The 12,183-nt window shown below is 39.2% G+C and overlaps 1 protein-coding gene across 1 annotated transcript; it reads right to left on the bottom strand.

Annotated features, from left to right (window-relative positions):
• Window positions 1-4,263: 4,263 nt before the first annotated feature.
• Window positions 4,264-11,648, bottom strand: LOC4347343 (uncharacterized). The gene is made up of 15 exons (XM_015756914.3): window positions 11,299-11,648; window positions 10,843-10,931; window positions 9,983-10,049; window positions 9,781-9,896; window positions 9,181-9,247; window positions 9,019-9,067; window positions 8,510-8,595; window positions 8,147-8,400; window positions 8,012-8,067; window positions 7,457-7,542; window positions 7,086-7,178; window positions 6,006-6,435; window positions 5,364-5,887; window positions 5,035-5,263; window positions 4,264-4,954 (listed from the first exon to the last, which is right to left on the bottom strand). Exons 1-15 carry the CDS (start codon window positions 11,497-11,499, stop codon window positions 4,659-4,661), a joined length of 2,643 nt encoding a protein of 880 aa, XP_015612400.1. The 5' UTR covers window positions 11,500-11,648; the 3' UTR covers window positions 4,264-4,658.
• Window positions 11,649-12,183: the final 535 nt, after the last annotated feature.

The raw sequence follows: 12,183 nt of genomic DNA, 5'->3' as shown, positions 1-12,183 counted from the left end.
TCTGTGATTGATCTATTATTCTTTGTCGTTTATTTGCCTATCGTTTTCTAACAAGTACTCCCTCCATCCAAAAGGAATACAATTGTAGCATTGAAAAGATAATATACTTAGTATGAAAGGTAAATAACTTAGATGTCCCTCACTAAATGAGAAGTGAGAGGTGGTTAGAGTAAGGTTGGGAGAAATTTAAATGAGATGTAATTGCAGAGAAAATAGTACTCTATAATTGTATTATTTTGAATAAAATCTGAATGTTATGTACAATTCCATTTTTTTTATGGAGGGGATAATCAATAGTAACTAAAGCGTACTGTGTATCCCCTAGTTTCCTAATAAACCAATCATAAACTTTTCAATTAATTATATATATGAAAATGGAAAGGATAACATAAGGGTTTACATCATGTAGACATATGTCAGACTTGATTAATACCCCTTTAGACTTTTGGTACATTATATTCATGTAATATTTCTTCGCCGCATAGTAAGAGGTCTTGAGACAGAGATCGAGAGAGACAGAGATATGATAGAGGAAATGTCTTGTTGAGAATACAAACACACCACACACTGCTAGTTGGGAACTCTCATGATCTGTACCTGCAGTTGCTCAACCGGCACTTCTCTTTGGACACGTATGATGTGATGCCATTATTGTAGCACTTATGTGTCTCTAGGAGCCAAAGAAATGGGAGGTCAGCTCGAAGAGTCGATGCTTCGAGCGGCCATCCGATCCACATCCCAGTCCATACCCTAATCAATCCCCATTCAAGAACAATTCAAGAACTCCACACATCCCAATCCATAACCATAATCAATGCCCATTGAAAAACAAATCAAGAACCAATATATGATTCAATAAACATCACACACGGTATTACATTGATTCGATTACTATCCAGGACCAATCAACCCCAACAGTCAAGAACAACAGATGAAAAACACTAGAAAGCTCACCACTGTCGTCTCCCAGCAACAGGCCCATGTCCAAGATTCGAAGCAGGAGAACCTCTGGTGTGGCCATTCCTTCTCCACCTCCCCCATGTTCCGTCCAGTACCGCTCCCCCCCCCCCCCAAAAAAAAAAACGGCACTGCCTTAATTCTCCTCTCACGACAGCCTCCCTGTCAAGCCGTGCTAGAGAGGAATATTGAGAGAGAGGAGGTGCGGTGGCAATGAGGTTTTGACACTATTTTTTTCACTCTCCATAAAAAAATATTTTATTTCGTTACGATAAGATTTTAATAAACAATTACTCTATTAAAATATATTTTAGACACAAAATGATGCTGTCAAAATTTAGATTCATATTGAAAGTAGATATTTATGGTTATGCTATTGTATCACGTAAAGAATATATTAGTAAGTAGTTGATTGTTAGTCAAAGTAGTTCTAATGAAACAAAATATACATCATATTTTTCGACGGATGTCTGGAGTATTTACACAATGTACTCATAAGTTATTTATACAAAACCCCCCACTTCCATTTTCAAAGTCCAGTTTGTAGGATCACTAGTCCCATATTCATCGACAATTTCCTAATTGGTCTTGTCAGAAGACTTCACTATTTCTTCATGAAATGGCATTATCAATTAGGTGTAATAATGTGCTCATTTGTCATCGATCAAAACCTAACTAATAGATCATTGTCAACTCCATATCATATATACTCCCTTGCCCTGTTCTTCCAGTCCAATCAGATCACTCCAGAGTACAATACCTTCCTTAGCTGGTGCCTACACTACACGCAGTACGCATGCATCTCCATGCATGTTATTTTTTTCAGAATTCAGAAATTTGCATCTCCATGCATGCATGTGAACGAGCTGGCTAAAGACTTTTTGCAACATTCTATCTAACCTAATGTTTCCTAGGCAGAGAGGGTAGTTAGATGCGTGATTAATTTCTAACTACAAATGGGAGAATATATACTTTGTTCACCGTCATACAACTAATTAGCTTCATCATTTGGCAAAGTCTATACGTTTCCCGTGAAGACTAACACAAGCAAGAAATCAACACTAAGAACAAAAACCAGCACCGTTCATGGACGTCAGTGCAGCGATTTTTTTGCAGCACGCGCGGGCGTCTGATTTTTCGTGGCCTTCTCTTTCCATGAACAACCGGTCTGCAGGTCCCAGTGTTTCACCGCTTCACGCGACGATGACGACGATGTCGACGACGACGTTGATTAGATAACGTGGATGCGACGGTGAAAACGTGGAAGTGCGTACTCCCTCCGTCAAAAAAGAGAAACCTGGTTTCCGTGTCCAACGTTTCACCGTCCGTCTTATTTAAAAAAATTATAAAAAAATTTAAAAAGATAAGTCAAGCATAAAGTATTAATCATGTTTTATCATCTAACAACAATGAAAATACTAATTATAAAAAAATTTCATATAAGACGGACAGTCAAACGTTGGCACGGGAACCCACAGTTTGTCTTTTTTGGGGACGGAGGGAGTAGAATTTCACTGCACTAAAGGATACTGGTGGTCATCGATCCCAAAAATTCAGTGTGTAGGTAAACTCAGTCACTGTCAGGATACAAATTTTCTTTGATGGTCAGATTGCGTTGCTGTTGTTGTTGGGATCGACTGTGTCTGAGGTCAGGGGAAAGGAAGGCAGCCTTGACGAGTATGCATGCCGTAATTACTAACGTTGTAAAAATTGTGACCGCAATTACCGAGCTGTGATCGTGATGACATGATCCTGTCAACATTGCTTTTGTTTGAATTAACCTAGCTTCTCCAGTCAAAGTTTCAGCCATCGTCGACGTAGGGGATATACGATTTTGTTTTTGTATGTGTCACTGGTTTGTGGAATGTATCATTTTTGTATCCACAAATGGCAAAAGGGAGAAGAGATACAAGGTAGACCACAGCGTGGCACGTGTGAAAACAGTAATACTAATAGCAGCATAAGTAAAAAAGAATCAGATATGTTCAGTATTTCAAGTGAACACACGAAAATAATGATTTTGTTTGGCTATCATGCACCATATAGGCATATATATAGTCGTTTTGTTTTTCTATCTGTCACTAGTGTGATGGGTCATTGTTCTCACAAACGGTGAAAGTGAGAAGTGGTCTAACGACAGTGAAAACCTAGCTGGCACTTGTGGAAACAGTAGTACTAATAGCGGCATAAATAAACAAAATGTCAAATAAGTTCAGTATTTCAAGTGGACCCATGGAGGTTTTGGCTGTCATTGTGTGATGTGTCGTACTGTCATTGTTTCACAAATGGCAAAAGTGAGAACAGGTCTAACGGCGAATTAGTGGCAATTGTGGAAACAGTCACAAATTAAAAGTGACATCAGTAAACAATAAGTCATCAAATACACAGTATTTCAAGTGGGCACACCAAAATAGTACGAGAAGATTCGTATCTCAGAAGGCACATCTGCAATAATTTAATTCCATTTATTTCTTATACAAATCAACCCAAATTACGTTTCAAGGTACTCCCTCCATACTCATAAGTCACAAAGAAAGTCGTTTAGAACAATATTTAAGTCAAACCTTAGGAATATAAATCATGAATAACTCTTAAGTTGTTGAGTTTGAAATGTAAAAATTATATGTATAGATTTGTCTTGAAAAAATACTTTCATAAAAGTATACATATATCACTTTTCAATAAATATTTTTATAGAAATAAGAAGTCAAAATTGTGTTTTGGATACCGTGTCGCTGTTCTAAACAACTTCCTTGGATGGAGAACTGTATAAACATTCTCTCTTTTTTTTTACTGGACTGGAATATAAACAATGTCTTTGACTGGAGGGGGAGCAATAACTGTGCGTTCCCACGAGGGTCAAAATATTGAGAAAGTTCCCACGCTTCAGTGCGTCAGTTTTTTCTTGCTTGTGGCCTTCAATAAATTAGTCAACTCTCAAATGGAACAAAACAACTGACAGGCACCGGTTTTTTGCGTCGCCGAGAGGTGTAAACAGCACGTACATGCATCTTTCTTCTGCCTTGGCCGGCGGCAGTACGAGACCCGATTCAGTGGTAAAAATGCTGAATCCAAGCTTCACAGCCTCTGGGTTTTCTATCCATTCTCATTGCCTCCTCGTTATTCAAGTTTCTGCATAGAATTTTCTAACATCCATTCATGTCTCCGTAACAGGTTTCTAACTTTCAAGCACGAGTTCTGCATGGACTTGATGGATACGTCACAATGATAATGCATTCATGGTCAGACAGTTCAGTCCGTGGTAGCGACAAGACGTACAGCCACAAGCATTTAGTCAAGAGGATGTGTCTGAAATATTGTCATATCAAAATTTATCAGGTTCAAGAGTTCAGGTTAAGACTCCCTGTAATACATTCTCTTCGAAGAAAAATAAGCTGATACTGATAGGTTACAGGTGGATGAGCCAGCCGGAAGTATGGAGGGGGCAATACGTGCACGATTACCAGATGACATGGACAGATGGGCTTTAGAGCAACGTGGTGCCCTTTCACTAATGGGCGAGTTCATTCACCCATTCTTCAGAAACAGAATATGATAAATCAAACAGGAAAACGGCGTAAATGCCAGAATCAATGAAAAATGGCGGCTCATCGCTCAACTAATACCGGTAGGCAAATGATGGGGCGATGTTGTATCCAGCTATAATATGTGGCCTTGGATAGCATCAGCATTCAGCAGGATTACTCCACCTCTTTAGCATCTGCAATCTCCATGTCAGATGCTTTGCTTTCGGGCACAGCTTCTGGATCAACTGCCTCAGTGCTGAGATCAGGCTGCTCGTCTGATCCATCAATCTTCATGCTGGGTTTTACATCATCCGCTTTGGGGATTTTGAGCCCATAACGTAAACAAATCCTCTCAAGCAGCTCCTTCCCATCCAGGGGAGAAACCATGACGCACAAATTGGTCTTCCCTTTCCAGCAAACAATGGCGATTGCAGAAGGATCCATGGCGATGGAATCTATGTTCTGATGCCCTGAAATATTTCAAACATGTTTAGCTGTCATCAAGTTGTGGTGTTTCTCTATAAAGCTTATAAGTGGGATGTGATGTTACCTTCCCAAAGTACTACAACACAGCAACCAGGCAACAAAGCTGAAGCTTCTTCACCGAATTTTGCATCCACAAAATCAGGAAATTTAATAGTTCTGTATTGTAAAAGGTGCTGGAAGTCAATTGCAGAAGCGTAGAGAATCTGTTTGGTGATGTATGGAAGCAGCAGTGGTAAACCCTCTGAAGACAACCTAAATGTGCATGGTGAGCCATCCTTTGATGACTGTCTTTCCTGAAAGATATTGCAAGAATCACAGCTTAGTGTCGTGCCATTTGCCCCACTGATAAAAGCTAAAATTGATAAAGAAAACATAAATTAAGGAGACACTTACAAATATCTTTAGGCCAAGTGAGGTAATCTTAAGCCGCTCACCAACTTTTACATTGAGCTCCAAAACTTCTTGCACTGATTTTGACACGTAGTATATTCTTTTAACATGGCCAGCATCAGGATTCCTAGTCACAAGGTGACCCTCAAGCGGAAATGTATCCTTGATACCATAGAAAGATACTATACTTCTTATTGTAGCTTCATCTTTGAAAAATATCACTGGATCAACCCCTCTCCACCTTCCTTGGTTCTGTGGCTTCCTCCTCCTATCTCTTGGTCCTGCTTGATCATTTTCTGCCTCATTAACAATTACTTTAGCTTCCTCTGAGCTTTTACCATTTGATGTTTCATTATCCACATCTCCATTTTGCTGTTCATCCATAACATTACCATCATCAACTCCTTGCTGCTGCACGGTATTTTCTTTATGTGGCACCTTATCTGATCCGAGACCTTTCTCAAGTTTCTCAGCCCTATCCTTTGAAATATTGTGCTCGCCTTTTATAAGTTCTGCCTCTTGGTTCCCTGCAAAGAACCAAAGATATTAAGGTATGCACACTTGAACATTAATAAGCAGTGGCTAATAAGTTTATGCAATTTGATACAAGTCATGAAATACATGGAATAAATTCCTAAAGATTACCATTAATAGGGGAGATTTTCTGAAGGACTGCAATAAAAAATGCCCCACTGTTTTGATCATGCGGAACAATTCTCATGCAGCGATGCAGAGGGAAATTTGAATGTTCTGTGCGGATAGACGTAGAATTTGACTTTTTATCAGAGTCGTTTGGAACTTCATTAGACTCAAGTTTGCTCGTCTCTTCAGTATTGGGATCACCACCATTATTGACATCATCAGATGCTGTTTTCGTTTCTTGTTCTCCCTCTACCATGTTTGTTGAATCTTTCATATCAGCATCAATTACATCTGTGTTGATCTCAACACTGCCAATAGCCACATGGCTATCCATGGTGCCCTTCCCTGAAGGAAACATGCTTGGTGATATCACGTTCTTTCTGTAGCGAGGGACATCTTCGTGAGTGCCAAACCAAGACCCTCTATCCCGTACCTGCAACAGTTAGGAAGGCAATAACTGCAAAAGAATCAAATACTCCAGAGTGTGGGATATCAAATTTAGAGGGGCCCCCCAACGGAGAATACTTCTGTGACAGAATAACAAAACCAACAGAGCAGAATGCAAACAACTCTGACTAAGAAATAACTCCAAAAAAACTAAAACAATGGCTGCTACCTCCATTGTCCTTGCACAAGTTTCATAAACTGAAAAGCACAGTAGAATATTTACAAAATTGGACACCCATCCACTACTCTTCATATCACATCTAAGAAACTACTAAAACAAACAAAGTAGCAACATTGATCAAAACAGTAAATAAAAAGATGTTCAAGATATAGTTGTGTATTGCTACATGTAAATGCAAACTCAGTCACCACTTTATCCAGTGAAAAACTCAGACAGATCTAATCTAGACCATATAAATGGAAGATGAACCATGTGTCCATGATATTGATAATTAAAACATGTAGTAATCGCAGTTCAGCACATTACAGCAGATTGGGTGAACCTAGGGTGACTTTTTTTTTTCTTTTTTGGCTCTAAGGCCACAGAAGATCACAGTCGCAGCTAATTATGCAAAATTGCAAAGTGATACAAAATATACAAGGAAATATGCATGATTCAGAGAAATGTACACTGACCTTCCAGGTGCTAAGTCCAGGACGCCTGACTAATTCAGGTAGCTCATTAGAAACATCAAGAAGTTCAACAGAATCCCCACATCTCCGTAGAATCTATTTAGTTATGAAAAATATGGTCAATGTCACAACAAGGTACACAGGACATGAAAACAAGTGCTACACTTGAAAAATGAACATTCCTAGATGGTCTAATCTCAACAAAAGTTACTCCCATGGTAGATTTGACACACTGAAAACATTTTAGGGTCTCATCAAGTATAAGTGTATGACAAAGAAAAAGGCAACAAAAATAATTTGATCAATCAAACATTACTACATTAATATTAGAGAGGGGCAAAGGAAGTAAAGTTAAATCAAGCAACAAAAAATACCTCCGCGACAACTGCTTCATTTTCAACAGGATTCATTGAACATGTTGAGTAAACAATCCTTCCACCCACTTTAAGCAAACCAATACCTGAACAATAAAACAAAGAATCTTAATCTCTTGAGGTAGCATAGCATTGATGGCAATTAGCAACTAACGTATCATGTTACACATTACAAAGTATCAAATTTGTGCTGATTTAATACTTGATTACACATGATCGGTAATTGAAAAGGAATCCATACCAGATGCACATATCTTGCTATCATGTATGTAAATGAACTTATAAGACTAACCAGTTAGCTATTTTATCAATCTCAGTTCATGGAACATTTAATGACACACCACAGCTACAAGGACCTGGTTCATAGTAAAATACGGAATATAATAATAGATAGTGAATTGATAAAATCACAAGTCTAAGGAGGAGAAAACTACATAAAAATTGCTTTACAATGGTTAGTTACATTTACATTTCAAGAAACAAAAGTCCAACATAGCGAAAAAAGTTAACAGTTCATTGGAACATATGATAGTTTTAGCCTCTTCAAATCATTACCGCGCATTGCAATTTCTACTTGGAGACGATGGAGTCCATTCCCCATACCAGCATTCCTGAGTGGCAAATAAAATTGATAAGGAAATAGGGAAGACGATGACAGTAGCACCACGGCTAAAAAATTTCACTACTTACCACTTTCTCCACATATCAGGAGCTTTACGCACAGTTCCATCACCACTACAAGGCACATCACACAATACACGATCAAATTCCAACCTCTGCAGTTTGGACTCATCCGTGCATGTTTCTGAACTAAACTTTGCAAGATTACAGCCAGGAAAGTTCTGTGCTTCATGATTCGTCACAATCAAGTTGGCTGTGCACATTCTCTTTGTCTGATGAATAAGAAGATTGCATCTTTGCACATCAACATCATTAGCTACCACCTGAGTACAAAGTATGAAACACAAAATCAGAAAAAAGGTTTTGATTCAAAGTTTTTTTTTCTATCGTTACCAGAAACTATAGATATGTGTAATAGAATGTGAAACATACAAGGGCATTTGGAAGCATTCCAGGCTTTGTAGACTGATGGATCATCTCAAGTAACTGGAAGGTCTTTGATCCTGGAGCAGCGCACACTGCATAGGATAATACCACAAAAATTCACAAGACCAATATTGGAGAAGTCCTCCTCTAAAAATAAAATTTTCAAATAGTCCATGTGTAACCTACTTTTAAGCTCAAATGCCTCAAAAGCTAAGTCTGATATAAAGCTAAAGCCAAACAGAAAAGGCTAGGTCTAAATGATAACTACGGGGTATTCTGGTGTTCTCATTTTTTTCCTTTTTACTGGTACTAATAAATTAACATGTTCCTGAGACTTATAAACTTTTATTAGGAACTATTGCGCCAGATGCTTTATTGAGCAATTAGTTTTAAACATTACAAGCTGGACTACAGAAGAGCAAAGTTAGGTCAAACATGCAGGTCAAGAGACAGACAGCCAGCTGCATAAATAGCACAATATGAGGAATGATGGAAAAGAACGTGGATATACATACTGTCAAGAATATGATGATCAGGTTGCACATTCAGAAACAAAGGAGGAACCTGTAAAAATATTACATATCATTTTAACAAGAAGAATATCCGCAATATACATAGACCATCATCAATAAACAATATACTCATATAGCTCATCTTAATATATATAAGGAACTTACCATGCTGACAGCCTCTTGCCTAGTTATATTGCCAACTTCATTCTCTCGCTTCAAGAATTCATGAAAACTGGAGAGGGAAACAAATATTACAAAAAAGTATTATGTCTCAATAGAATATTAAATGAGCGCCTCCAATGTTTCAATGGCAGCAATTGTTAAGTGCAATTTTTTTCAGTTTCTTTTTCAAAAGAAACTAGCCCTAAAAAATCTTATGAAAAACTGCTAACAGTGATATAACACTAAATCTGCAACAAAAAGCCAAACACAAATATTTGAGAAGTTTTGGTGAACTTTTGGTGATGGTTTAGTAGAGAATTCAAGGCAATCACTGATCTATAAAGCCATAAATTGGTTAGTAATTCATCATTTAAGGGGCAACCATGTTCTCAATAAATTCATCAATTTACACAAACTAGTAATGTGCCCGTGCTAACGCTATGGTGATATTTAGTAATGATGGTATATACATGAGATGACAAAAACCAGGTGAAGGGAGTTTTATTGTAACAAAAACATCAGTTTACCACACTCCTAAAAAACAATCATCCTATATACTGCGCATTGTTGACACAATTCTCCCAAGATAAACATTATGCATACCCCTCAAGTGCCTGGTTTCTCCTCAGCTGCATTCGAGAAAAATTCAAATGCCATGCAAGATTGCCAGGGTACCAAGGCAAAGGCCGAATAGCATCTTCTTCATGCTCATCACTAACCTGTCCATGCAAAAAAAAAAAAAAGGATTACAAAATAGAATTGTGAAGGACATAACTAAAATTTATGCACAAAATATAGAAGCTACCTCAGTTTCCAATGACTTCCTGAAGTCATTTTCTAACTGTGAGCAAATATCTTGATAAAATTGACAGCTGGAAAGGTAAGGACAACATTAGCATACTAGAACAGAATAATCATCATAAAACAAGAATTAGTTATGTGCAATGATACCAGACATGATAAGGTATCAGTAAAATCACCAGTGCATTTCATGCAAATGCTTTTGTTCTAACTATATGATCAATTGCACATAGAACTGGAGATGGTTATATCTGAAGAATGAACCATGGCAGGGAAAAAACAGGAGAATCAGGATAGAGATAATGTCCTTTTCTTTTACAAAAGGACAGTGAAAGTTATATGGAGTCAAGTAAAAGATTATTCAAACAGAGCATGGTTTTTATCAATTCAAACAATAGGCAGATATCTAGAACCTATATATGATTAGAGTTTAAATAACAGCAATAGAGAGTTAGCAAGATAAGATTAAAAGTTTTGATTGTATAGAAAACAGTATAAAATCTATATCTATATCTTTTTATAAGCTAGGATAATCCCCCAGATTCATTTTTGTTGGAACAAAGTTTTGAGAGCTTATAGATATTTCACCCAGAACATATACAACACCACCAAGGAATTTTTGCCTTCTTGGTGATTTCGAGCAATATCGCAAGCTGTTTGGTCATGAAAAGCTACATTACACAATCATCAGAACTCAAGGAATGATTTTCTTTAAAATGTGATGCTGCTATATTGCAATAATCAAGGTAGTGTCATAAACAAGCTAACTGCACTGCCATTCAATACAATGTGACCAACAAACAATAAATCATTAGGCCAAACATGTGGATGGAGTCATGTTGCTTCAGATGAAAACAACATTACCTCGCATTAATCCTGAAAGTGGCTGGCAGCGGTTTCCGGAGCATGTTCATGAAGTCGTCCCACTCTCCCTCCGGAATAATTTGCTGTGCCTATAAGCCATAAACATGTATAAACATTCTAATTCAGAAGTTATGCATCCAACTGAAAAACTAAGCTAATAAGCAACAACAGTATAAGCTAATGCAGTGCGTCCAGTTAGGCTTCTCTTATCGTAAGGTAAGTCTAGAGATCAGTACTCGCTACTCAGCATCACAATCAAAATAGAGCAGTTGCTTCTTGCTTGAAAGCTATAATATCCGCAATCAACAAGACAACAAATCATCACATTCTAAACGAAGTACACATACCTAGAGCGAGACCATACGATCAAAACCGAGATGCCGCTAGCTCAGCTCAATTTTTTTACTAACACAACCAAATCACACCCAAAAAAAGTAAAATATTAAGCAACCGCACCTTGTAGTAGTCCTCGAAGGCTGGGTTCTCGGTGGCGAAGGGCTGCCACGAGGGGTTCCCTTCGCGCCCCTCGGCAGCGCCTCCTTCGGCTCCTTCGCCGCCAGCCGCCGGGGGGCGCTGCGGGTTGTGCTTCCAGACGTTCTCCCGCCCCTGCTTGAAGTGGCGGCGCTGCGTGCGCCCGCGCTTCCTGCCGCCTCCCATGGCTTCCTCCCTCTCTCGCGCGAGCTGCTCCTGCTTCCGCCGCTGCTGCTCTCCCTCCCGGTGACGGCGCGGATGCGGGCGGCGGTGGCGCGAGGGGAGGAGGGGGTTCTCTTCGAGGGGTTTAGGAGCGGCGGCGAGTGATGCGGGGTGGGGAGGAGGAGGAAAGGCGGCTGGGCGAGGAGGAGGAGGTCGTCGAGGTGAATTAGTTGGGCCGGGCTCCGTGTGGGCTGGAGACGCGCGGTAGAGTAGTTATGGGCCCACTATTTCACGCCATAAACCTGATGTGCTAGTTGTCTTCTACGCCCAATAAGATGTTGGGCCTTGTTTCCCTTCAGTTCCATAAATAAGTTCATTTATAGATCCTTAACTTGAAAACAAGTTTGATTTCGTTCCTGCACCGAAATACCGGATACAATGGGTCCCTGTCCCTCAACTGTTGAAACCGGTGCAATATGTGTCTCATGGTAGTATAGCAGGTGGTTTTGTCCAATGTGACAATTTAACCCGAATCAACAGTGCTAACTCAGCTTGGGACTTGGTGAAGAAGGGCTTTTGGTGGGGTGTTGGCAATGGGAGTTCAATTAATATCCTCACTGACAATTGGATCCCGGCGTTGTTGCGGGACATCTGAAAACTCTAATCCCAATTCCTGAAGATACCAAGGTGCAGTCCTGATGAATGATG

The sequence above is a fragment of the Oryza sativa genome, chromosome 9, assembly GCF_034140825.1.
Source record: "Oryza sativa Japonica Group chromosome 9, ASM3414082v1".
Lineage (NCBI taxonomy): Eukaryota > Viridiplantae > Streptophyta > Magnoliopsida > Poales > Poaceae > Oryza > Oryza sativa.
Note: the sequence above shows the minus strand (reverse complement) of the source record. Positions and strands in the feature narration are given on the sequence as shown.

What these genes read in the sequence shown, in the direction of transcription:
- LOC4347343 (XM_015756914.3), bottom strand. Translation starts at nt 11,499, where the DNA reads ATGGGAGGCGGCAGGAAGCGCGGGCGCACGCAGCGCCGCCACTTCAAG. An exon ending in GGCAAGAGGCTGTCAGCATG is followed by an intron (nt 9,068 to 9,180) that starts GTAAGTTCCTTA and finishes ATATTTTTACAG; the next exon opens with GTTCCTCCTTTGTTTCTGAA. An exon ending in GAATGCTTCCAAATGCCCTT is followed by an intron (nt 8,401 to 8,509) that starts GTATGTTTCACA and finishes CTTTGTACTCAG; the next exon opens with GTGGTAGCTAATGATGTTGA.